This window comes from Pseudoliparis swirei, chromosome 3 (assembly GCF_029220125.1).
Source record: "Pseudoliparis swirei isolate HS2019 ecotype Mariana Trench chromosome 3, NWPU_hadal_v1, whole genome shotgun sequence".
Classification (NCBI taxonomy): Eukaryota; Metazoa; Chordata; class Actinopteri; order Perciformes; family Liparidae; genus Pseudoliparis; species Pseudoliparis swirei.
The window spans coordinates 8,132,504-8,159,151 of NC_079390.1; the positions used below are offsets into that span (position 1 = coordinate 8,132,504).

The 26,648-nt window shown below is 41.9% G+C and overlaps 3 protein-coding genes across 22 annotated transcripts in view; all 3 read left to right on the forward strand.

The window, feature by feature from the left end:
- Positions 1-3,950: 3,950 nt before the first annotated feature.
- znrd2 (zinc ribbon domain containing 2) lies at positions 3,951-6,378 on the forward strand. The gene is made up of 4 exons (XM_056441217.1): positions 3,951-4,038; positions 4,500-4,651; positions 4,757-4,841; positions 4,990-6,378. Exons 1-4 carry the CDS (start codon positions 4,023-4,025, stop codon positions 5,487-5,489), a joined length of 753 nt encoding a protein of 250 aa, XP_056297192.1. The 5' UTR covers positions 3,951-4,022; the 3' UTR covers positions 5,490-6,378.
- Positions 6,379-6,647: 269 nt separating this feature from the next.
- On the forward strand, positions 6,648-9,084 carry fam89b (family with sequence similarity 89 member B). The gene is made up of 2 exons (XM_056441261.1): positions 6,648-7,129; positions 7,720-9,084. The coding sequence occupies exons 1-2, from the start codon at positions 6,875-6,877 to the stop codon at positions 7,975-7,977; spliced, it is 513 nt and encodes a 170-aa protein (XP_056297236.1). The 5' UTR covers positions 6,648-6,874; the 3' UTR covers positions 7,978-9,084.
- Positions 9,085-10,511: 1,427 nt separating this feature from the next.
- The window catches only part of ehbp1l1b (EH domain binding protein 1-like 1b), a 29,518-nt gene continuing 13,381 nt past the window's right edge, over positions 10,512-26,648 (forward strand). For 5 of the 20 annotated variants that reach the window (XM_056440863.1, XM_056440878.1, XM_056440957.1 and 2 more), the window contains exons 1-14: positions 10,512-10,864; positions 14,964-15,021; positions 15,509-15,604; positions 17,446-17,499; positions 17,591-17,769; positions 18,770-18,888; positions 19,034-19,123; positions 20,146-20,916; positions 21,863-21,928; positions 22,049-22,183; positions 22,307-22,543; positions 22,671-22,830; positions 23,939-24,286; positions 24,414-26,648. The exon at positions 24,414-26,648 is cut by the window's right edge and continues 546 nt beyond it. In XM_056440863.1, coding sequence (XP_056296838.1) covers positions 10,761-10,864; positions 14,964-15,021; positions 15,509-15,604; positions 17,446-17,499; positions 17,591-17,769; positions 18,770-18,888; positions 19,034-19,123; positions 20,146-20,916; positions 21,863-21,928; positions 22,049-22,183; positions 22,307-22,543; positions 22,671-22,830; positions 23,939-24,286; positions 24,414-26,648 — 4,652 coding nt within the window. In that variant the 5' untranslated portion in view covers positions 10,512-10,760. The remainder of the gene's footprint in view (positions 10,865-14,963; positions 15,022-15,508; positions 15,605-17,445; positions 17,500-17,590; positions 17,770-18,769; positions 18,889-19,033; positions 19,124-20,145; positions 20,917-21,862; positions 21,929-22,048; positions 22,184-22,306; positions 22,544-22,670; positions 22,831-23,938; positions 24,287-24,413) is intronic. The other 15 variants (XM_056440870.1, XM_056440904.1, XM_056440895.1 and 12 more) reach the window with 15 other exon arrangements.

Genomic DNA, 26,648 nt, shown 5'->3' on the forward strand with positions numbered 1-26,648 from the left:
GCATTTTTTAGGGACCCCTTTACAAGAGGACAACCAGCACATCGCGAAACCTAGGCAGCCATCGGACATCCCTTCTATCGAAGGGGTGTAACTATTGGAAGAGAGGGGGACAGCAAGCGAGTCGTATTATCTCTAGTGACATCTGAGGAAAATGTGGCATTCCAGGCCTTCACTTTTCTAATGTGCCCATCAGCCTGTTTGAAGGGGCTCGTGTCTGCAAGTGTACATGTTTAACTGTCCAACTTTTAAACTGATCAGATGGCGTCAGCAACCACATGCAAAGTTATTTTTATTGAGGAAGGATAAACAAGGTTTTAAAGTTTAAAATATTTTCCAAAGTTCAGGAAAAAAATACCACAAACACACACACACACACACACTGGCCATACATTTCACTGAAATACAAAGCTTTGCTTGAATATCCAGATATAAATGAATTGAAATAGACTTTAAAAGATCAACATGAAAGACTTAACTACACCAATGTAGTTTGTTTTGTTTATATTTATATATGTTCATAGCCCTCTGACCAAGTGCATGCATTGCCCTAGAAAGTACATGCAAATTAACATGTCCTCTGCAAGAGCTCATAGGCTCTAATTGCAAAGAAAAGTCATTAAAAATGTAATTAATAAATAAATATCATTATGAAATGAATTGCATGTCTTTATAAAATGTAACCGAATACATAAAGCGGCATAATACTTATACAAAACTGACTGACTGGCATAAAATAAATGATCAACACAAATGTTAATTTATATGTATTGCTTTTATCTGTACTGTAGGCAGACATGGCTAGATGCAAACTGTCAGTGGAGGAGCAAAGAAAAAGAAGACAGAGAATAGACAGAGATCCAAACAACAGAAGGGACACTCTAGAGAAGGAGACACTCTGCACACTATTATTAGATATTTAAATACTTAAAAGTGTCACTGAATCATTTAAATTAAAATAAAATGATTTCTAAGGCATCAGCTGGAGTTGACAAATGTCAACCGACCAACTGGATAAATGTCATTATGTATAAAAAGTGATTTTAAAAACAAACTTGTTCCTTTACAGGGTTTGTTAGGCCAGACCACTGTCTTTCCCCCCAAGGTTTAGGCCACCCTGCTACTAATTCTCAAAAACAGCCATATATCGATAAGAAAGGCACAGGATCTCTTAAAACAGTCATATATCGATAATAAAGGTCAGGAAAAGGACTTATAAAGACAAAAACAACAGCCCATTCAAATAACATACCCAATTTAACACTTTTATTATATATACTTATTTAATATCCCCTCACCTCCTACACCTCCTCCTCCTCCCTCGAAAAAACACCCCTATATCGATAATAAAAGCCCAGGAAAAGGACTTATAAAAGCCTAAAACAACACATACTGTACAAACCACATACTGTTCATTTTATTAAGTTAATTCACTAAAAACATTGCATGGACTACATGCATTGGTGTCTTAACTGCATATAACCGCTTAATATGTTTACATTTTAAAAATATATTTGTGTTTCATCCTCCACAGAAAGACAGTGGAGCCCAACAGCACCTACGAGAAGACTCTGGAAGTCACCCCCATGCTGGCTGAAAACAAGGACAAAGGGGGGCTGGCGCTGGACGGGCGACTGAAGGACGGGGACACCAACTTGGCCTCCACCACCATGTAAGGGCACAAATGGCACAGGCAGCGGGATCTACATGTACTTCATGAAACTGGTCTGCCATGTGCTGTCTCTTAAACATACTAATCACACAAATCCTTGTTGTAATTCTCCAAAGGCTGCGGCAGGGTGTTGAAAAAGATCTGTTGGGGATCCTGGTATCCATGAAATTGTTATTGTTGTGTCTCTCTGCAGTGATGTCACAGTGGAGCTGCCGGTGTGGCTCATGCACCCCAGACCTAAAGGTATTCTTTCAATAACTCACAAAGAATAACATTTTCTTTGCTACCAGTGCATCTCGTGAATGTTCTCTCCCCTCCTCCCCTCTTCCCCCCATCTTCTCGTCCTAATATTTTCTTTCTCTCACATCCACCTGAGCAGAGTAAAGGCCGAATATCAATGTGAGTACTAAATCCCTTTTCGGTGACATCACCATAGATCATATTGTTGAGATGTATTGTACAAGTTGCCAAGTGAGGAGAACACATTAGGGGATATTTTGACATGTATTTCAAGAATTATTGCATGAAATGGTTCTCTTAATGTTTTGATTTTTCCAATTACATTCTTGACAAAATTATCCCCCTTTGTTTTCTATGTTTTTATGCATGTTCATACATTAGGATCAGTCTTTCTGATCGCTTATAATCCGTCAAACTATCACAATAAAAAAAAAAAATTATAGTCAAACTGTTTTTTAGATTATTTTAAAAAGTAATTGCCCGTTTATGGTAACCTACAATAAATGCAGTTCAGTGATCATCCATATGGAAATTTAATGCGTAGGGTTGTATGTTATGAGAAGTGTTTTTAATAACAATTTCAGGTAGCGATTGTGTTAATTGTGTCCATGTAGTATGTGTTTTGAACTTCTTTGTGTATCCTTCTTCCCAGACAGGATGCTACCATGGAGGTTGAAACCTACAGAAAGACCGGATGACAACGAGAGGAAGTGACACAAAACAAAGAAGAGGGATATGAATGGTGAAATGAACCAATATAAAACATTTTTTAAAACTGAGGAGTGACCTGTTCAGCGCACCATATGCATAGATGACAGTCATAGATGTGGGTATTCTTGTTGTTCTTGTTTAATTACTGTGACTAATTACTGTGACCAATTTCAAGAGTACAAGAAAATGGGCACTCAGTTTGAAGCCAGTACACGCCACTGTGCTTTGGACTTGTGGTTCAATATTATGTTTCCTCTTTCTGTAAAATGTATCAGATTATGATTTTCTCAAATAACCAATAATACAATAAAAAATATTGTAAAAACGTAATTATTGTGGTGTAGCTTTTGTATATGTTTCGGACTCCGGTGATTTTAGGGCGATTTGATTTGTTCTGTTTAGTTTGGAGGACAGAATATAACTCATTGCTGGACTATTATTATCTTATTCTGTTTTAAGCATTGAGCGTCATGATGGACAGCAGTGTGTCGAGTTCACAGTTGAGGTGCTGCAGCCACGAGGCGCATGCGGCAGTGATCACACCTGTAGCCCATCAGGAGGTAATCAAGAAGACCTCTCTCGCTCTCTCGCTCTCTCTCTCTCTCTTCGCCTTGGGAGAAGGCTGAAGGCCAAAGTCCCCTAACGGGAAGACTCTTTTGTTAAGTTTGACCCCATATCTTTACTCCAATCTCTTTATTAAAGGTCACCTTTTGTTTTATACCAACTGCCTCCGTCTCCTGTTTCTGTCTTCTGTCCAGCGCTATTTTTATAGCCATAGAAATATGATGTTCAGTTTTCTGAGTGTTTAAATTATACACTATTGTAAAACTACTATTTTATAACCAATATAGTGTATACATCTTCTGTCGCATCAGGTGTGTTTTTTTAAGACCAGAAATAAGATGTATTCTCATCAAAAACATCCAGAATGAGAAAAATGGTGTCATGAAGGATGTTTCCTATATTAACTCAGACGTTGTTATATATATGAGTTTTGAGTTTTTAGGTGTTATTTTTAAATTAAAATAGATATTTGGAAAGGAAATACCGTGGTCCAACTCGCTGAAAATCTATGAAAATAGATTTGTATAACACATTGGTAGTTTGTGATATTTATATACATGTGTTTCTATAATCATACATTAATTTCACTGCCACAATGGTAATAACAGCTGGGATTTTATTTAAAGTCACTTTGACATGATACGTATTTAATAAAAAAAGATTCATGTAGTGGCAATTAGAGGCCAGTTTTTTAAAGTAAACTTTGAGAGACTCCAGAAGGGGGCAGTACTATAACGTCACGGAGGCTAACTGCCGTAAAAACTCACAAAAGAAGAAGAAGAAGGAGGAACTTGGCGACTCTGACGTCATCACGCTGAACGTGTAGCACTGAAGCAACATGGCTCTGAATGGAGGTTTGTGAAGTTCTTATTTTATAAGCAAACAAACTTTGAGTGCTATCCACAGAACAGTATTGTGTCGCGCACGTAGTCATAAATTACCGTGTGGGATTTTATTTATTCTGAAAGTGTTCGTCCGCACCGAACAGATTACGTTAGCCGACGTTAGCCACGTCGGTTGGCTAGCTAGCTTATCACCATTCTCTAGCAGAGCACTGCGGCAACGCTAAGCACGTTTAGAAAAACAACGAAACCTCGAGCGGCACATCTGCGAATCAGAGCAACAGTCTTGTGAAGTGGAATGAATACGTTCGGCAAAAGGGCTAACATCTACACACACACACACACACACACACACACGCGCGTTAGAGCAGTGCAGAGGCCTGTTGAATGTGTGAGTGTGTGTTATTAAAGCACAAAGCTCTGCAATTGCCGAGTACAGTTGAATTAAATCAACACGATGTCACTGCCCCTAGATGACAAGGACTATGAGTGGGAGCCTCCAACAGAGCCGGAGATGAAGGTGATCCAAGCTCGCAGGGACCGACAAGACAAAATCAGCAAGCTGATGGGAGACTACCTGCTCAAAGGATACCGGATGCTGGGAGAGTGCTGTGACGTGTGTGGGGTGAGTGAAGTGGACTCGTGCGATTCTGGTAGCTTCGGTGATGTAGTAAAGATGGAGTCGTCTTATCGTGAGTGTTTTAAAATTAAGTTTGCTTTCGGTTTCCAGACAATTCTTCTCCAGGACAAACAGCAGAAGTACTACTGTGTCTCGTGTCAGGAGCTGGACTCGGATGTTGACAAGGACAATCCTGGTATGTACACACACACACACACACACTCTGATTTAATGCACCCACTGTCTCCTTTCCGTCATGACTGTGCTTCTTGCTTTACGCCTTTTTTTTAAACTATCGGTTCTTCTTCCCATCTTTCCCGTTCTCCTTTTTCTCCACCCCTCAGCTCTGAATGCACAGGCTGCGTTGTCCCAAGTGAGAGAGCAACAGCTTGCAGCTCAGTCCAATGCACCCACCCAGGCACCCACCCAGGCACCCACCCAGGCACCCACCCAGGCACCCACCCAGGCACCGCCCGAGGCCCCCGAACTCATCGGAGGCCCCAGCAGCAGCAGTCAGGCAAGTGTGTTGGTCCCTCTGCCCAGACCAGAGCACTGTGAGGGGGCTGCAGCAGGGGGGAGGGCTCTCTTGCCTCCGCCTGCTCTCCCTCCTCCTGCAGCTCCTGCCCCCACCCCAGTCCCGGCACCGACTCGCCCCCCAGTGATTCCACAGAGCCCTGTCCTCCAACCGATGTTGCAAGAAGCTGAGGAGGCTGTTCTAATCAAACTTCGATGGGCCACCAACCAGCTCCAGAGTTCGGCCTCCATGGAATCAAGTATCCAGCTCTGCAGCCTCATCACCAGCTGTGCCAACTCGCTGCGCAGCCTCAAGGAGCTCAGTCAGTAACCGTCGTGGGAAAGGTTGAAACCCTGGAGTGCTGTTTCTGCTCGCCTCTGTCCTGGAATACTGACTCTGGTGAGCTGCTTTGCAGCATTTCTCTTGGACTGACTCCTTGCATAGAACTGAATTTAAAATTGGTCGGCAAATGCACTAGAAATAAGATTAAAAATGTCATAAGTTCACAAGTTGCTCTCGAGTTAGCGTATGGCTTGCAGAAATATAATGTTACATTGTTTCCTACAACATTTAAGTACACACGTTTGAACATTTTGACTTTTTTGTTGTCAATTTGTAAGTTATGACAGGAACAGAACATGTCTAAATGCACCTTCGTCATTGGTGTGGATTAAAAAACATCTTGACGTTACAACGTTTTAAAGCGAGTAATAATCTATGCTTAGGCTTTAATTAATCAAAAAAAGCCACCAAATTGAAATCTTGGTAAATGTCAATATTGGTTTTCTCATTGGTTGTTCAGTATCCAAACCAATGCTGTCCAAATTCAAACAAAAGCTCAAGCTCTTTGCCCAAATGTCTGTATAATTGTGTGTCTGCACATGCAACAGTGTTGTTGCTGATGTACGACATACTAGACCGAAAGTCCCCAACTCTAATGTAGAGACGACTGTTGGTTGTTGGAAGCGCCAGTCCTCTGACAAGAGATGCATTTTTATATTTGCTGTCCGGTCTGGGTTCACATGGATATTGCTGTCTGAGTCTCTGGTGATGCAAAGATTGTCAATGTGTGCTGGAAGGTCTGAGGTTTTTATTGTAAATATATTTGATAGGTGATGATGGGGATGTGGCGCTCAGACGAAATGGGGCCGCATTCGGGAGTCAGTCATTATTCTTCATTCATTAAAAGCATCAAGAGCAAATAAAAATGTGCACTTCATATTATATAAAGGCTGGCGTCAGTTTTGTTCGAGAATTTTTCTCTGTCAATGTATAGTTACGTCTGCAGACTAATTGACACGTGTTGCCACTTTGTTTTAATGCATGCCTGACTACCAACTTGTCAGTCTTGTTTGGATCGATGCGCGAGACTGTGTGTGTAAACTAAACTAGAGTCCCAACAATACACACCGACAGACTTTCCCCCCCTCTGTCGCGGGGCGTGGCGCCGGGAGGAGCGGGGGGGCTGTCTGTCGGTGAACTCTCCCACACAAAGGGAGAGGAAAGAAAACAAAGCCAGGAACTGGAAGCCTGACATTAACTTGAAAGTCAGCGCCTCGTGCCGCGGACGGTGGTGCGTCGACTTGACGGTTGCCGGACACTGGACACAACTTCTGCTGGGGGAGAGGGGGAGATCGCACCCTGGGGTGATGGTGAGACGACATTAGGCTGTAGGCGCATTTCGAGGGAGGACTTGTTTTCCTGGCGGCGGCGCAATGAACGGGAGTCGGCGCAGCGGCCCGGGCTGTCCGGTGAGCGCGGGCTTCACGGTGGAGGGGCTGCCGCCGCTGCCCAAGGGCCTGAGCGGGATCCTCAACTCCAGCGGCGGGTCGTGGCGGGACATCGAGAAGGTGCACAGCAAGAGAGCGCGCATCCAGGCCGACATCAGCCGGGGCAGCGGGGGCGCGCCGCGCGGGCACGGCAAACCGGGGGGACTGGCCGCTGCTCTGGCGCTGCTGCGGAAGGAGATGGTGAGGTGGTCTGCGAGTATCCTGCCTTTGTCTGTGAATAGTACACATCAACAAATGTGTAATGTCCTGTGCACAGAACTCCTGGTCAACTGGCCTGGTCTGCTTAACACATGTGCACTTTTGGTTAGAAATAAATACAATTAATTGAAATTAAAATAAAGATCGCCGGAGATCTTGGCATACTCGGCACTTTATTTTCCTTGACACTTTAACCTGCTGGAAATTCACTTTAATCACTGCCTTGTTATATATTTTGTTTCCTCTGTATATTTAGTATTTTAGTATTAGTATTTAGTATTGTTATTGTGTTTTATTTACATTTTATTAATGCTCTAATGTGCACCCGCTGCTGTGATCGTGACATTTCCTCACTGTGGGACTAATAAAGGAATATCTAATCTAATTGTGACAACAACAAATCTTCACTCAAGCGTTTCTCTGTCTTTTTCCAAACTTTTAAGACAATTTTTTTTAAATGGAGATGAAGAAGAATCCGGTTTTTTTGTCTTGCTCTTTATGTGGTAAAAGGTGAAAATAAAACTAACTCTTTATATTAATATATTTCTTGACCAGAGCATATTTTGTGTTAGGTCGGCCTGCGTCAGCTCGACATGTCTCTGCTCTGCCAGCTGTGGTCTCTCCATGAGGCCATCCAGGAATACAAGGGCTACTCGCTTCTGTCTGGGGCCTCGCTCAGTGCTGATAATGGATCCTCTGAGGAGGAGGACGAAGATGACGAGGAGACAGGAATCCCCTCACAGCCTCTGTCCTCCTCGTCCCTGTCTCTGCCTCCACCCAGCAGCAACTCCAGGGACCAGTGGATCAAAGACTCCTTTCATATCCCATGACGTGGATACACACACATGCACTGTGCGGTTTTCTTAAAGTTCATTTCTCTTATACCATTAGAACCATTTACACTCGTTTTTAATAGCATGCATCTTCTGGCCAGTCTGTTTTTCTGGCAGTGGACCAATCTAATAACCACCAATCAATATAGCTGTGATGGTTGACTGGCAGTGTTTCTAATATTGCACTGTTAAAAATCCCATCGATTGTATATCTTATCAAAGATTAAGAATGACTAAAAGAAAAAGAATCACGACAGAGAAGTGAGACCAGATGTTTTCTTCATTGCATATTATTCATGCTACATGCTGCTTGCTTGTCAGTGACATTGAGTCGTGTGAAATATAACAATTCCTGAAGGTCAGATTCCATGTTTGATACCTGCCTGTCTGTTGGTTTCTGATAATTACAGACTTTTTAAACTCCCTGCTCTCAAACAAGCAGCACAATCTTTCCCATCGCACATTTTCTGCCATATAGTATCTTGACTGAAGTACAGAAATGTCGTCCATCTGCATTCTCTTTAGTTCTCGAAGACATTTTGAACAGTATTCACAGAGCCAAATATAAGGAATCGTTATTTTTGAAAACAATGTTTAGCTTGTCTTTCTATAACAACAGCCATTTCGAAATATCCTGACATTTCTTGTTGGATTAAGAGCGTCAAAAAAAGTGTTGCAGTAATTGGCTGCAAGACATCGACGTTTTTGCAGCTCTGCTTTACGTTGCATGTGCTGCTTCATTCTCGCCGAGGACACTAGAAAGGACCTTTAATCTGGACACCGCTGGACTTCATCAGTCCAAACTCATAACATGCCTGAGTAAAAATGAGGCTAACTAAAGGCTAATTCTGGTGGGATACTGCTTGGTTGAAGGCATATTAAACCACTAAATAATCTTTTTTTTCCCCTGTAACATCTTTAACGTGCATTTTTGTTTGTTTTTTAGCTCAAATTTAGAACTGTACAAAGCATATGACTATTCAACTGTGTTTTATGAAGTAAAGTGTCACAGTGTGCCAAATAGTCTTGCTAATGCTTCAGATAAGCCAGTAAATGACTTGTTTTGTTTGTAAATCTTAAAATAAAACTAAATTGTACACCACAGACATGCACAGTTTTTCTGTATTTGGTTTAAAGGTAATGCGAGGATGATATTGCATGACGTGACCAACAGGGGACACACTGTGCCTATAAGAGAGCTCCCTCATTGCTGCAGGCCTCCCTCTAAGGTCATGTTTAAAGCAGCAGTGGGGAAACCATTTGCTGTGTGGAGAGCAGGAATGAAGGGGGGGGGGGGGGTGGGGTATAGACAGTCTCATGCTGTTCTCTATTTATAATCAACATATGTTGTGGTTATTGTTAGAAACTATCGGTCTCTCTGGCAGCCGGGAGCGAGCGTTGAACTGCGTGGGTGCGTCTCTTTATCACAACGCTCGTCTTCTCCCCTGTCGGCCTCTCTTCAATTTGCCCCGTTCTTTCTTTCTCTGCCGCTCTTTGTCTCGTTGTTGGCCATCTTTTAGCAATTGCTGTTATTATCACTCCACATAGTTACTCCCAAGGGCTGTTATTGCACTATAGTCAGGGGATTATTTGAATAAATAGACACCAGGCTGGATGTCAGTGTAGTGGCTGTCATGGGGGGGGGGGGGGGGGGGGGGGGAGCTAAATGACTATAATGTGTGATGATGAAAAGCAGAAAGTATGTAGTAGCACAGTAGTCGGATCTGGTAAACAGGAAGCAGTGCAGGCTGTGAGTACCTATAGAGCAATAATGCACCTATGAATAATCGACCCACGATGTAATCTTAGACCGACTCTGAGTCATGAGAGAGTTGCTGCTGCCCTCCACCCCAGCTGCTGCTGTCCATCCATCCATCCCGTTACCCCTAAAAATACACTCATGCTCTCACTGAGGAAAATCCCTGTGCTCTGACCTAGCTTGAACACACACACACACACACACACACACACACACACACACACTGGCTCTGGAAACTGTTCCTCTGTACAGTTCCTGGATGAAACACAAGTTTCTTAAAAGCACTGAATGACGCAACTGCACCTCAGGAAGTGCCTCGAGCGTGAGCTCAACTTTATTTTAATATTATACACATCCATCGATGCTGATATGCATGTCATGCTTAAAGTCTGTGCGTTTTGTACGACAGCTTCATACACCTGCAGCAGGACGTCTGAGTGTAGAGCTGATTATGAGGAGCAGTCAGATAAGCTTGTCCAGTGACACGCAGAGGATCAAAGTCTACAGCTGGGACTGCAGACATGTCTCCTCGCAGGCAGTGGAGCAGCAGAGAAAACAGCTTTGCATACTGCTGCATCACCACCAAGTCTTTGCATATCCTGTCTCGCTCTCTCTCTGAAGGAAGGAGGAGGAGGGAAGACAGCAGACCTTTACAACAAGACGTGGCTCCATGTGGGTTATTGCTGCCAGTGAGGGAGAGAGACGCTGTTTGAGTGACAGCCAGCTGGGCGGGTCGGTTCCTCTTCGCCTCCTGGCTTCAGTCGCCAGTTCTGTTCGGCTCCTTCACTACATGGACGACACTTGCCAGAGAGTGATTCAACTTATTGCCGATGAGCGCAAGCCGCAGCTCGAGTGAAGTCCATCATCATCATCATCATCATCAGTAGCAGAAGAAGAAGAAGAAGAAGAAGAAGAAGAAGAAGAAGAAGAAGAAGAAGAAGAAGAAGAGGTCCTTTTAAGGAACTTATTGGATTACTGTTCCGGAGTGTTCCTCTCTTTCTACATCTCACCAGAGGAAGCGATGACTTCGGTATGGAAGAGACTGCAGCGCGTGGGTAAAAAAGCGTCCAAGTTCCAGTTCGTTGCCTCTTACCAGGAGCTGGTGTTGGAGTGCTCAAAGAAATGGTGAGTTCACGAGAGTGACGTGAAGAGTGTTCATGGGCGCGTGTCTGTGTTTGACAGCGGGATAAAGTCCCCGAGCAAGTTCAGTACGTTGTTAACTATAACAAGACTCCATTATCATGAGTGTCATGCTGCGAGAGTTTCCGCTACATCGACGAGGATGAGGGCGGCCCTTGTGGCTGCGTGTGATAAGCGGCTCCTCGGTGATAGTGGGTTCGATTCCCGGCCGCGCCTATTGAGCGGTAACCTGTAGAGTCCACTCCTCAGGATCATTGCTCTTTCAAGATGACTCATTTGATATTAGAATACGTGCGTGTGCAGAGACGTTATCTGTAAAACACAACATTGACAGACGTGGAACCAATATGAATAAGAAGAGCATATAGTCTGTAGTTGTCATTCCCTTTATGTTTTAAAGATGTATACACATGCAGGTAATCAGGCCCAGTGCCTGTGCTGTATTGTGAGAAAAATTTACTTTTACTTTCAACATCAATATTTAATTTTCAATGATGTTTCATTGTAATTGTAAGCAGAATCATTAGTCATTGTGTTTCCAAGCTGCAATCACATCAATGTGTGGCGCTCCAGCTCCGGAGGGCTTTCCCCTCTTGTGCAATATCCTGTTGTACAACACATTTGGGAGGTGGCCAGGTGATGCAGAAATGAGCATTATTCTGCTCAGACATATACACTGACTCAGCATCAAAAAGAACACATATTTCACCATATTGTCAAAAGGTGTATGTAAAGGATGCTCGGGTCACATTGAAAAGCAATACTGGGAATAATATCGCCACTTTATCTCTCCAGATTACATTGAAGTATGGAATAATTGTGTAAGCGGCTTGTCATCGGCGTGATAACAGACACTGTTGTCAATAAGGTGTCAGAGTTTGATCAGCAGAGAGCTGTTGTGTGTACACATAGAAGAGAAGGAATAGATTAAGAAAGAGTGACAACTCCCACACCGGATTTAATCAGATTTGGTAACCCTTTACAGTGTGTGAAACAACGTAGCTAGGAGAAGAGAGGACATGTGGAAGTGAGGAAAGTGAGGAAATGAATCCAAAATCCTCGGCCAAGGCCTTTAGGCCAAAGGTGGTTTTTCAAATGAAAGTTCTTGTGGGATTAAATGTAGTGGTCACACAGTAACTGATACTTTAAGATCACATCAGACATCAAATGAATCCTCGGTCTCAGCGCTGTATTTATGAACGGGTCTCACAAGTCACATGTGTGACAAGACCGGCACCAACTGCCGATGTTAGGTGAACACTACAGAAACCAGTTCATTTGAAACCAGTTGGAATGTCACACTGGGCTACAGCGCTGTACTCACATGAGGATCCTCAAAGGGCCTCCCTGAACGCCTGTGTCAATTTACGCCGCGGGGATTAGCCTAGCGGCGAGGAGATTGTTAAATGTGTGATAATATGCAACTTCGATTTATTTTAGTGGATGTAAAATGCTTCTATAAAATGGAAATGAAAAGGTAAATTGTTTGAGTTAATAAACTTAAATGGTTTAAAGCAGCTGTCTCTCTGAAACAGTGATAATTAAACCAAGTCATCAGGTTTCACACATGAGTTGCAGCTCATTGACTGAACACAGAACTATAAGAGAGGGAATACTGATCGACATTCTTTAAAGGAGTTATAATGTTGCTCTGTAATTGTCTGTTGTGTGCACACTCAAAGAAATGACTCATTGGATGAACTCAATTAAATTGTTGGCAGGTTTTCCATCCAATAATTATATGCAACTCCAACTCAAATTTAGCACATCAGTGCAATAAAATGTAATTAAGTTAGTCAAACTCATTTGTATCAAATACATCTAAAATAAAATAACGATATTCATTAAATTAAATTAATTTGTGTTTGTCCAACTCAAAATATAAACTAACTAACTAAAAAAATATGCAAACTCCACGCAGAAGGAACGCCCCGACTGGGAATTGAACCCATGGGCCTCTGGCTGTGAGGCGACAGTGCTAGCCACTACACCACCGTACAGCCCTGAATGTGTCTTCACCTCATGCAAACAACTGATTTTCAGAAGGCGCATGCGCAAAGGGTAGTCCCCGATGAAACACATTTATTTTGAGTTGATATGCACACCATCTAACCTAAATAAATCTAATAAATGAAAGTATTCATACATTTTGTGTTACACCCATTAAATATAAATATCTATTTTTGTAATTGATTTATTTAAATGTATCAAACAATATTTAAATGTGTCACCTCTAAGAAGGGCTTGAATCGTTTTTTTGAGTGCATATAGGGCGATCAAATTAGTCCTCGATCAGCCTTTAAATATGCAAGTTGTGTGCCAACTTTCACTTCTATTATATTTGCCATGTCGGCTTCACAACCTGTTTCTGCCTCGAAGCGGAAAGCATAACTGTGACTGGAAGGAGGAGATGTTCACCATAACAAGCTCTTATGAACAGAGGAAACACATTTACAGAGGGCCGAAGATAAGCAGGTCTGGAAGCTTGGACATGACAACAGTCAGAAAATGATCAAATGATGTTGACGCAGGCAATTTAGTGGCAGAGATGAAATTAAAGACTTAGCAACAGGCTATTTTTACAGTAACACAAGGAGTGCTTTATGTGACCAAAACATGAGCTGGGCTTGGTGAGTAAGTTATTTTACTGTCTGTAAAAGTGCATAAGTTCAGTTTTCATATAGCAAACACAATAACAAACACAACTAGAACGGGCACTCGGTAGAGCGCATACCTTCGCATATCACAAGATTGTGCATTGAATTATGAACATTTTGGCATTAGTTGCATGCCAATTGGATAAAAATGGACCTTTTCATGACCTTGACCTTGACCTTTGACCCGATCGATCCCAAAATCTAATCAAATGGTCCCCGGATAATAACCAATCATCCCACCAAATTTCATGCGATTCGGTTTAATACTTTTTGAGTTATGCGAGTAACACGCATACAAATAAATAAATAAATACACGGCGATCAAAACATAACCTTCCGCATTTTCAATGCGAAGGTAATAACAAACACCACATGCGGTTTAAAAGGAAACATTTCAACATGGGTGTGGTTCATGTTTGTCACTCCTCTCAGCGGCGGACTAACTTGGCTGCTGAATTAACAAAACACAATTACAGTAATTACATGTTGCTCAACTGCATTACAGCCTCATGTCTGCCTGTGTAGATCCCGTAGTTACTGAGCCGCGGGTTCAGAAGGTGTTGTTGTGTCTTTGTGTTTGGGATCATACGTCTTGTCTCCCGTTTGAACCGTTCCTTCTTTCCCCATCGTCATCCAGGCTATTTCTAATGCCACTGACCCCCGAACACACACACTGGGCCACACAAACACGCGTACACACACTGACTTTGCACTGATTCACTGCAGCTGGAGACAATATTCATCTAATCTATGGTCTAACATTTAAAAGAGCATCCGTAGGTGTTGAAATAGAGTTGTAAAGATAACATATTTAGAGCTGACTGAGATTTGAGAAGCATCACGAGTTATGATTATGTTCAGGTATATTATTTGGTGTGTGTGTGTGTGTTCTCTTGTAAAGGGGAAGCTATACTTTCGGTCAAGATGCACAACTCACATGCACAGACTCAGATCACATGACCTCCTGTCACACTGGGAAACAAACATACATGTGTTACCAGCACGCTTATACAATATGACAGAGACACACACACGCACACAAACACAGACATTAACACAAAGTATACATTGTGTAGCCTAATTACAGATAAACAGCTGCATGAAATACACAAATGTGCTGCGCACACATTCACAATGTTAGCAATGACATCACAGCCGTCTACATGAACACTCACGTCGGTGCCTTCTCATTATTGTCAAGTCATTATTATCCTCACAGGACCTTCTGCGAGAGCTTGTTTACTTTTTTTGGGGATAATATCCAGTTTGTTTGGAGACATGATTTAGTGACGTTTGAACAAAGTCATATTTATTGTGTTTTCAGATGTTTGTTTGGCCGAGATCAGATTAGGTCATCAATACTATCCGGAAAGAAGATGAGGCGAGACGTCATTCCTGTGTGTTGATTGATGTTTTTTCTCCTGTAGGCAACCAGACAAGCTGAGGGTGGTGTGGACCAGGAGGAACCGACGCATGTGCTCCAAGGTGAACCCACTAAACACCACACACACACACACACACACACACACACACACACACACACACACACACACACACACACAGAGGCGCTCACCGTCTCCTGAGGTGGAAAGTGACTCATTTACTCAATTACTGTACTTCAGAACAATTATGAGGTACGAATTTCTATTTTCAGCTACTTTATATTTCTATTCCATTAAGTTCAGAGGTAAATATTGTACATTTGACGGCACTGCTTTTATTTTGAAGCTTTAGTTACCTCTTATTTAGCAGATTATGATTATTAAAGCAACAATAATAAACAACAAAAGTGTTTTTATTTTATTAATTAAACTACCTGGGAGTATGTATTTAAATTACTTAATTGCTTTTACTTAAATTACATTCTGAATGGATAACCTTTACTTGTTTCCTTGTGTTTATACACTTAGTATTGCTATTTTTACAGAAATAAAAGTTCCATCACTGTCTCATCACGGTGTTTGTTGTGCAGCTCCACAGCTGGCAGCCTGGAATCAAAAACCCCTACAGGGGCATTGTGGAGTGGCCGGTCCCAGAGAACATCGACATCTCAGTTACGCTCTTCAAGGTACCAAAAAAACACTCCACACACACACAAGTGGGATAAATTATCGGGGAAAACGGAGAGTGGAGAAATATAACCAACACAGATGCTTCCATCGAGAGGACGAGGGGTCCAGTCGAGTGCAGAGACTTTATTTAGCTCCAAAAGCAACAACAGAAGGTACAATAATGACTACAAATATATATATAGTTACAATATACTATGTTGTATATTGTCATGTATTCATATGGCAACATGACTTTATTTGAATTGCATAGATGAGTATTGAAAATGTTATATACACCAAATACAATGTACATATATATATATATATATATATATATATATATATACATATATATAAATATACAGGACTGTCTCAGAAAATTAGAATATTGTGATGAAGTTCTTTATTTTCTGTAATGCAATTAAAAGAACAAAAATGTCATGCATTCTGGATTCATTACAAATCAACTGAAATATTGCAAGCCTTTTATTCTGATTTATTGCTGATTATGGCTTACAGTTTAAGAAAACTCAAATATCCTATCTCTAAATATTAGAATATCATGAAAAAGTATACTAGTAGGGTATTAAACAAATCACTTGAATTGTCTAATTAACTCGAAAAACCTGCAAGGGTTTCCTGAGCCTTGACAAACACTCAGCTGTTATAAATCTTTTTTTTACTTGGTCTGAGGAAATATTAAAATTTTATGAGATAGGATTTTAGAGTTTTCTTAAGCTGTAAGCCATAATCAGCAATATTACAAGAATAAAAGGCTTGCAATATTTCAGTTGATTTGTAATGAATCCAGAATGCATGACATTTTTGTTTTTTTAATTGCATTACAGAAAATAAAGAACTTTATCACAATATTCTAATTTTCTGAGACAGTCCTGTATATATATATGTAAATATATATATGTTTATTTTATTTGGTGTATATATAATTTCCAATACTCATCTCTGCAATTCAAAGTCATATTGCCATATGAATACATGACAATATATGTATGTATATATATATATATATATATATATACAGGACTGTCTCAGAAAATTAGAATATTGTGATAAAGTTCTTTATTTTCTGTAATGCAATTAAAAAAACAAAAATGTCATGCATTCTGGATTCATTACAAATCAACTGAAATATTGCAAGCCTTTTATTCTTTTAATATTGCTGATTATGGCTTACAGCTTAAGAAAACTCTAAAATCCTATCTCATAAAATTTTAATATTTCCTCAGACCAAGTAAAAAAAGATTTATAACAGCTGAGTGTTTGTCAAGGCTCAGGAAACCCTTGCAGGTGTTTCGAGTTAATTAGACAATTCAAGTGATTTGTTTAATACCCTACTAGTATACTTTTTCATGATATTCTAATATTTAGAGATAGGATATTTGAGTTTTCTTAAGCTGTAAGCCATAATCAGCAATATTAAAAGAATAAAAGGCTTGCAATATTTCAGTTGATTTGTAATGAATCCAGAATGCATGACATTTTTGTTTTTTGAATTGCATTACAGAAAATAAAGAACTTCATCACAATATTCTAATTTTCTGAGACAGTCCTGTATACACTATATAACAGTTAAAACAAATATTACAAATTTACTCAGAAGAATGTTGTTTACAGTTAAGATTGAAGTTGGATACAGATATAAAAAATCTGATATTCACAATTATATATTAATATTAATGATAATATGTGTGTCACATTTACACCTGTTGCATACATCATCTGTGACCCAACCAGAATAATGACCGTGTGTATCCATTACAAGAGCATGTGTGTGAAACAGTGTGTATACTGGTGGATGTGTGGGCCGCGCATCTCATTGTTGTTCTCACCTCTCCAGGAGGTCAACGCCGACGAGTTTGAGGACAAAGAGTGGACCTTTGTGATTGAGGGTGTAAGTATCTCTCTACTTGACTATTCCTCCGCTCACGATTCTTTAAATGTTTTTGTTTCTAAATCCTTTGTTTTTTGTCACCTGTGTAAAGGAGAGCAAGGGACATCGCAAGGTGCTGGCGTCGGCCGACATCAACTTGAAGCGCTTCGCCAGTCTGACGCCGACGCAGATCGACCTGACGCTGAAGCTGAAGCCGCTGTCCGTCAAAGTGGTGGACGCCACGCTCAAGCTGTCGCTGTCCTGCGTCTTCGTTCGTGAGGGGAAAGCCACGTGAGATTACGCTTTGACAATACGTGCCTGAACATGGACACCAAATACTTTAAACAACAAGAGTTTCTTTTTATGTGTTCATGTTTATTTGTTGTGAGGAATACAATTTCACTTTGGAAGTTGAAATATGACACTTAACCACATTTAATATACTGACCAGATTATTTATCAAAAGGATTTATTTGTCTCAGTACCCAGGTGAAAAATAAATATGGTAAGTATATTTAATCTTAGCATACTTGAGTATACTTGAAGCCCTACTAATCATAAATATACTTAAAGTGTGTTATTTTGGAACAACTAATTTTGTATTTAATATATTTAAGTTGTGATAAAATAGTATATAAGTACTATTTGAAGTGTATATTTTGTTGTGCTAAATTGGAACTTAAATTATACTTAGTACAATTTGAGTGCATAACTGTGTATGTGCTAGTATGCATCCCGATAGTTCACTTAAATTATATTTGTATTGTATTTTAAGTATATTTGAAATATATTTTGAGTATTTTACAACTATCTTAGCATCACATTGTACATATATTTATAGTGTGCTAATAGTATACCAAAGGTATACTTTTGATATACTATATTCAAATTCTAAATATATTTATAGTGTGCTAATAATATACCAAAGGTATACTTTTGATATACTATATTCAAATTCTAAATATATTTATAGTGTGCTAATAATATAGCAAAGGTATACTTTTGATATACTATATTCTAATTCTAAATATATTTAAAGTGTGCTAATAATATACCAAAGGTATACTTTTGATATACTATAATCAAATTCTAAATATATTTATAGTGTGCTAATAATATAGCAACGGTATATTTTTGATATACTATAATCAAATTCTAAATATGTTAATATTGAGATCATAGTATACCAAAAGTATACTTTTGGTATACTATGATCACATTCTAATTATAATAATATTATGATTATCGTATAAACGTGACACGTGTTGGCTCTCATGTTCTTGTTCCTCAGTGATGAAGACATGCAGAGTCTGGCCAGCCTGATGAGCGTCAAACCCGCTGACATCGGCAACATGGACGACTTCAACGAGAGTGACGAAGAGGAGGACAGGAGGTCTGTCACTGCTACAGGTGGGCCGTACTGACACACACACTGCATCTGCTCTCTGATCTTCACTGTGAGGTATTGCTTCTGACATTTCCTCCTCCTCCTCCTCCTCCACCTTCTTCTTCCTGCTGTCACTTCTTTTGCTCTACTCTTTTCTGGCCGCCGCAGTTGTTCCACACACTCTAATTCGCCCGAATCGCCCCGCTCCCCCTCCACCTGACAAGCGAGACTCCACTGGACCGTCTTTTCCAGTCTCAGGTAGCTTCCTCTTGCCCTTTCTTCCACCTGCTGCTTGTTTCCGTTGCCAGAGGAGGGGAGGAGGAGGAGGTGTGACCATGAATGCTCTCTCTCCGTCTGTTATTGGGAGGCTCAGTTTATGTTACCGTAATTCACACACTCATGCCATTTGTTCTGCATACCACATATTTCCCATCCAGACATTATTGAGAAGCGTGTGGTGAGCAATGCCAGAGGTGTTTCTGGAAGTGTGTTTGGAGGCATGAGGAGCGTCACGCAACATGACGTTAAAGGTTAATGTGTCCAGAGAGGCGTTGATGTCAAGCCAACAGTCTTAGATGCATGGCTTTAAGGCGCACATTGTTGACACCATCGGTGGTGGAAGAATCATTTACTTAAGTATGATTCATAATGCAACAATTAAAAAATACAAACAATTAAATTTAAGTTTAATAACAGAAGATAAATGACCAAATAAAATGAAAGTACCTAAAGTGCCTATTATGCAGTTTGGACCCTTTCAGGCTCCTTGTTATGATAAATATTACTTAGGTATTAATATGTGAGCAGCATTTGTGTTGCTGGTCGAGTGGATTTTTAATTCTCACGATAAATTGCAGGCAATTTAATCTGCAAAAAAACCTGCAAAATATAAATTAAAAAAAATTCTAGAATCTTTTTTTTAATAATCTGGTTGCTGTACTAAAATAATTGAAATTAAGTTTAGAATTTGCATAACACAGATTGAGCGATAAAACAAAATTGAAATGTGTTTGAACAGAAGTATAAAGTAGTAGAAAATGAAAATATTAAATTAAAGTACCTCAAAACTAGAGTGAAGTACTCAAGTAGATGTACTAAGTTACTTTCCACCCCTGATGTGCTCCCCTTTAGTCAAATCATCAACTGTCATTGACTCACGGTTCATTTCATTTTCATTCTCAATTCATGACCTTTTCCTTCCTCTCTTTTTCATATCTCTTTCTGCAAAACTCGACTTTCACTGATCCATCCACCCGTCATCCCTCCATCTGTTCATCCAGCCTGTGGGCGTGATGGCGGTCCTCCCAGTCCTGCCGTCCACTCCCGTCCTCCTCTACCTACTGCCCCTCGCCCATCGCCCCGTCGCAGCCGCCACCCCTTCGCCACCCCCCCTGTTCAGTCAGAGATCCCACCGTCCCCCGACTCCTCCCCTCAGCCCTCGCCCAGATCCAAGCATAAAAGATCATCAAACCCTTTTTCACCTGAGGCTCTCGCCTCTTCTGACCCACTACCTAATGCTCCGAGTTCCCAGCTCACAGCGGCCACTCCCTCAACCCAAAGTGCCTCCTCTGTCCCGCCTCTCTCTGATGTGTCTCCTGCAGATCCTTCATCCCCAATAATCCCAATTTCAACCCAAAACATCTCCTCTTCCATTCACCCTGCACCTCTCAAATGCTCTGGATCTGTGTCAGTGACTCCTGCTTTAGCAGTGCCGTCAGTTGCCCTCCATTCTTCTTCAAATACCCCCCCTAAACTGACTTTTAATCCCCCCAGTAGCTCGGACGCTGGCGTCACCTCATTAACTCCTAAAGCTCACTCCCCAGCATTCTCATCACTCAAGACTATCATAACTTCTTCCTCCTCGGCTCCCCGCATGACTTCGGTCGCAGCATCCGCTGCTACGAGCCATCCGAGCATCTCCACTGCCTCCCCACCTAAACCCTCCTGGGCCTCTAAGCCCACCCCGCCTCCATCCGTTCACCCTCCACTCGCCCGGACCCTCTCTCAGCCTCCCTCTTTGCCCAGAATCTTCCAGTCATGCTCAGGTAAAGGTATCGATGTGGCTGCATGCTTTACACTAACTGATTCCTTGTGTGTTGTTCCGGTTTAACCACATGATTTAAGGTCACGCCCATTTTACTTTACAAGTATGCTCCGATACACAGTGAGTGTGGTGTGAGGAGGATCAGTTTGTCATATCAGAATTTAGATCAACAAACAACAAAGGGAAGTATTGTGGCCGCTTTAGATGTGTTTAATTAGTCTTTGCTTGCCTCAGTTTAGATTAATATTAAATACAACTTTCTACGAATTTAAATCGTTACTCATAAATTCAGGATGTTTTTTTTTTTTTAAGTCGGTTTACACCATCAAAGTTTGGTCCATTTTGATCCCTGATTACAGACTTCTCCACATCTTTCTCTATCATTTTGTTATTCATAAACTTATTTACGAATGCACATGAAGACTCCCCTGGAATACTGTCACATAACTCGTAGTAGCGTACTCTCGCAATAACTCACGATTAAAAATATATATAAACCTCATATATATTTACATTATATTGAAACATCCATGATATAACACAAGCAACTTATCCAATACAAATATATGCACTTAACTGACTCTTACAAAACTCTTCTTCTACAGACTATTTCATCTCTGATATGTAAATCATAAGGGGATATGTGCAAATTACACTTTTATTTAAAACCTTTGAACATTAAGAAAATGTAATATTGAATTCAACCATTTTAAGTATATTGTTGTACATTTATATCATTTTTGATGACATTCAAACCACTTATTATTGTTGAGACTTCAGCTAACCCGTGTTTGTTGCTGACCCACATCACTTAATGGTGGAGGACCATTAGTGAAACACACAACATGAAATTAGCTGTGCTCTTCCCCTTTCACCGTTTCCCCCGAGCTGAATATACATTTGTTTGTCTTTCTTCCTCTTTCGTTCATCACTCCTCTTTCTCGTCTCCTCAGTTCCTATTTCACATCAACGGCGCCCCCTGGAGGATCAAACTCCTGACGCTCTTACTTCAGGCTCTGGTCTGTCTCTGATGCTCCACTTCTGATATTTCCCCCAAATTTTTTAAAATCAATTTGTCTTCCTTCCTGTCCTTCTATGCTTCGCTTTTAATATCTTCCATCGTCTGTCCTCTCACCTAGGCCGTGCTCACATGTTCAGACCTCACCTTATCCAACCAATCGCCCGCCCGTCTTCTCCATCTCCCTTTTCCGTTGATGCCCCTCCTCTTGAGTCAGCTCCACTCCCCAAAACTCACCCCAGTGTCGTAGAGTCAGGTAACCGATGTCCCCGTCACCTTTTACTCTCCTCTGACGGCTTCCGCCATCACGAACCTGCTCCACCTCGTCTCCGCCTCACCTTCCGTCCGCTTCCTCTCCTTTCCTCTTTGCTTTCCTCAGGGTCTCGGGGGACATGGTCGACATCTGGTGGCGACATCCCCCCCGTCCCCCTGCTGAGTAGTCCGGACCTTGATGCCTTCTGTGACCCCGCAGCTCCAGCCCTCACTGCCTCCCTTCCATTCTCCTCACCCCCCCGCTCCTCTTCTCTTTCCACCTCAGTTTTATTCTCCTCTCCTCACCCTCTGCTTGCTGTATCTCCTTCCGCTCCTTCCGCTTCGATTAGCTCCTGCCAGTCAGGTATACCAGCGAAGTAATCAAATCATCCGCTGTCAGGCTGTTTTACAGCCAAGGCAATTAATTACCTCATGCTTTATTTTACTTTTTTGGAAGCAGACTTCATCAAAAACATAATCTTGCTTTTTAGGCTCAACTTTCCCCGAGGAAACCACTCGGAGCCCTCTGAGTCGGGATAAGGGTTCTCTTCAAGATAACCGGGCAGTGGCCGGCATCAGAGTATCCAACCGGCCAATCAGACCTGCCCTGGATTCAAAGGAGGCCATCAACGCCGCACCAGCAACTATCAGGTGAGGTCATACGACGATATCACAAGAGTGACTACATTTAGATTGCTTGGTTTGGATCCTTAGAAATATGTTTGGCCCCCGACTCGCTGTGGGACACGAGAAAGTGTCGTCACACCTCAGAGCTGTCGAGGCTGTGGCCGCCTGCAGCACAGCTGGGGATAAACACACAGAGCACATCTGTGCACTTTGAGATAGGCTACCTGCTTGAAACTGCATTTACTTGTTATGAAAACATCAATAACATTCTCATTTCTGTCTTTCAAACATGAAGCTACAAGAGAAAGTTGGCATTGCATAACAAAAATACCAGACACACCAGCCTGTCTCTGTCCAAAGGAAACACAATCCGCCTACCCGCACCTTTAAAGTTCACGAATTCACATTTCATATCTTGTTTGTTTAATCTGTACAAAAAATACTCCCACAGATAACCCAGATAAGGGAAGTGGCGTCATTTTTACACTTTTTTATACGGATTAAAGGAACAAAATATAACAAATTGTACAGAGCAAAACGAGCGGTTTCACACTCTTAATGCAGAAGTAAGAGAAGGAGGTAGCTTCATATTTACCGTACAGACATGAGCGTGGCAGCAATCTTCTAACTCGCTTTTATTGCTCCTAGTTGCACAGATGTACAATTAATTCACCATTATTGCCGACATCAATATTTGTAGGAACAGCAGGGATGAAAATGTAGGGAGTTATTCCTCCAGTCCAATCATCTGCCTTGATCAGCATCATGGAAAAGTCATGCTGGTCTGAATCACCCCGAGCTGGCCCACCTTAGTGCTGACTGAGGCAAACCTGCTCCAGCTTGTGTGTGTGCTTGAGTAACAGTTTAACCTTGTTGAGCAAGAGACTTGTCAAACTCTTGCTCAAGGCCTCATGGTTCCTTTGTGGTGGTGCTTGTCTGTCCTTGACATTAACGCGCGCTAACAGTTGCAGAGTGTTTGGGACCCGGCCTCCTGTTGCACTGACCGTACGCGGCAGTGGAATAATCATCAGGTCTGTCTTCTGCCTGCTTGCTCCCACCCGTAATCACCTCCCGTATACGGTCAGCCGTGTGAAGTCTCACCCGCTCTGACCTCCCATATTTCTGTCCCCAGTCCCGTCCATTCACGTTCAGAGCTGATAATAGCCCCGCCCCCTCCATGGCCTTTCTCCAGCTGTGAGAGCTCCACCCCTCAGCAGACCTCCACCAATGTCGTGGCAGCATTTATCACTCCGAAACAGCCTACCGCTGAGGGGGAAGCTGATTTGAAAACACCTACTAATGAGATGGGTGTTATTAGCGTCTTTAAGGCCGAAAAGCCCCCACTGGCAGAGCCAGAGCCTGAGCCTGACTTTGATGACATCATCTTTGAGTCATTTGAGTCGCAGCGACAACAATCAGGGGGCTTGTTTCTGGAGGAGAAGGACTTTAAGCGAGATACGATCAAAAGGTATCCTCCGGGGTGAGTATTTATAATCGCAGATAGAATCAAAGGTCCAGAGCATTAAAATAATACGTTTGCAAAATGTAAACTGATAATAAACACGCACAGATTTAGGGTTACGTAATATTGTTTATTTGTTCTGCAGTCTGCAGAAAAACTATGAAATGGTGGGTGAAGACAAGCCACCGACGGAGCGGTTACAGGGAGCAGCGATGAAGAAGGAGGTGCTGATCAAGGCAGGGCAGGAGAAACAGAGGGAGAAAAAACAAGAGGAGGAAGGGAGGAAGAAAGAGGAAGAGCAAAGAGTAATGCTCCAGAAGCAGGAAGAGAGCAGAAAACAGAAGGAAGAGAAAAATAGACTTTTAGAGGAGGAGAAGAGGCTCTTACAGGAGGAGGTGGTCAAGAAAGAGAAGGAGAGGAAGAAAAGACAAGAGGAGGAAAGGAGGAAGAAAGAGGAAGAGCAAAGAGTAATGCTCCAGAAGCAGGAAGAGAGCAGAAAACAGAAGGAAGAGAAAAATAGACTTTTAGAGGAGGAAGAGAAGAGGCTCTTACAGGAGGAGGTGGTCAAGAAAGAGAAGGAGAGGAAGAAAGAGGAAGAGCAAAGAGTAATGCTCCAGAAGCAGGAAGAGAGCAGAAAACATGAGGAAGAGAAAAAGAGACTGTTAGAGGAGGAGAAGAGGAGGCTCTTACAGGAGGAGAAGGAGGTCAAGAAAGAGAATGAGAGGAAGAAATGTGAGGAGGAGAGACTCCTAAAGGAGAAAAAAGACAAACAGGAAAAGCTAAGAGAGGAGGAGGAGAAGAGGAAGCAGAATGAAGAGGAGAAAATGAAAAGAGAGGAGCAAAAGAGAGTGCTGGAGGTGGAGGACAAAAAGGAAAAATGTAAGAGGGAGGAAGAGAAGAGACTTGAGAGAGAGCGATTCTTGAGGAACATGAAAGAGGAGGAGGAAAAAAGGATGGAGGAGGTGAGAGTGTTTGAGGAGCAAAGGAAGAGGAGGGAGGAAGAGAAAAAGAGGCTCCTGGAAGTGGAAGAGCAGAAGAAGAAAGAGGAGAAATGCTTGAAGGAGGAGAAAGAGATGGAGCAAAAGAAAATGAAAGAAGAGGAAGAGAGGAAAAGGAGAGAGGAGGCAGAGAGAAAGAAAAATGATGTGGAGAAGGAGAGGATGAAGAGGGTGGAGGATGAAAAGGAAAAATGTAAGAGGGAGGAAGAGAAGAGACTTGAGAGAGAGCGATTCTTGAGAAACATGAAAGAGGAGGAGGAAAAAAGGATGGAGGAGGTGAGAGTGTTTGTGGAGCAAAGGAAGAGGAGGGAGGAAGAGAAAAAGAGGCTCCTGGAAGTGGAAGAGCAGAAGAAGAAAGAGGAGAAACACTTGAAGGAGGAGAAAGAGATGGAGCAACAGAAAATGAAAGAGGAGGAAGAGAGGAAAAAGAGAGAGGAGGCCGAGAGAAAGAAAAATGATGCGGAGAAGGAGAGGATGAAGAGGGAGGAGGAGGATGAAAAGGAAAAATGTAAGAGGGAGGAAGAGAAGAGACTTGAGAGAGAGCAATTCTTGAGAAAAAGGAAAGAGGAAGAGGAAAAAAGGATGGAGGAGGTGAGAGTGTTTGAGGAGCAAAGGATGAGGAGGGAGGAAGAGAAAAAGAGGTTCCTGGAAGAGCAGAAGAAGATAGAGGAGAAACGCTTGAAGGAGGAGAAAGAGATGGAGCAAAAGAAAATGAAAGAGGAGGATGAGAGGAAAAAGAGAGAGGAGGCAGAGAGAAAGAAAAATGATGTGGAGAAGGAGAGGATGAAGAGGGTGGAGGATGAAAAGGAAAAATGTAAGAGGGAGGAAGAGAAGAGACTTGAAAGAGAAAGGAAAGAGGAAGAGGAAAAAAGAATGGAGGAGGTGAGAGTGTTTGAGGAGCAAAGGAGGAGGAGGGAGGAAGAGAAAAAGAGGCTCCTGGAAGAGCAGAAGAAGATAGAGGAGAAACGCTTGAAGGAGGAGAAAGAGATGGAGCAACAGAAAATGAAAGAGGAGGAAGAGAGGAAAAAGAGGGAGGAGGCCGAGAGAAAGAAAAATGATGCGGAGAAGGAGAGGATGAAGAGGGAGGAGGATGAAAAGGAAAAATGTAAGAGGGAGGAAGAGAAGAGACTTGAAAGAGAGCAATTCTTGAAGAAAAGGAAAGAGGAAGAGGAAAAAAGGATGGAGGAGGTGAGAGTGAGGGAGGAGACAGAGAGAAAGAAAAATGAGGCAGAGAAGGAGAAGATGAAGAGGGAGGAGGAGAAGAGAAGGAATGAGGAAGAGAGAAAGAGGGAAGAAAATGAGAGAGTACTCAAAGAAGAAAAGGAGAGGGAGGAGGAAAGATGGAGAGAGGAGAAAGAGAATGAGAGACTCTTAAAGAAGGA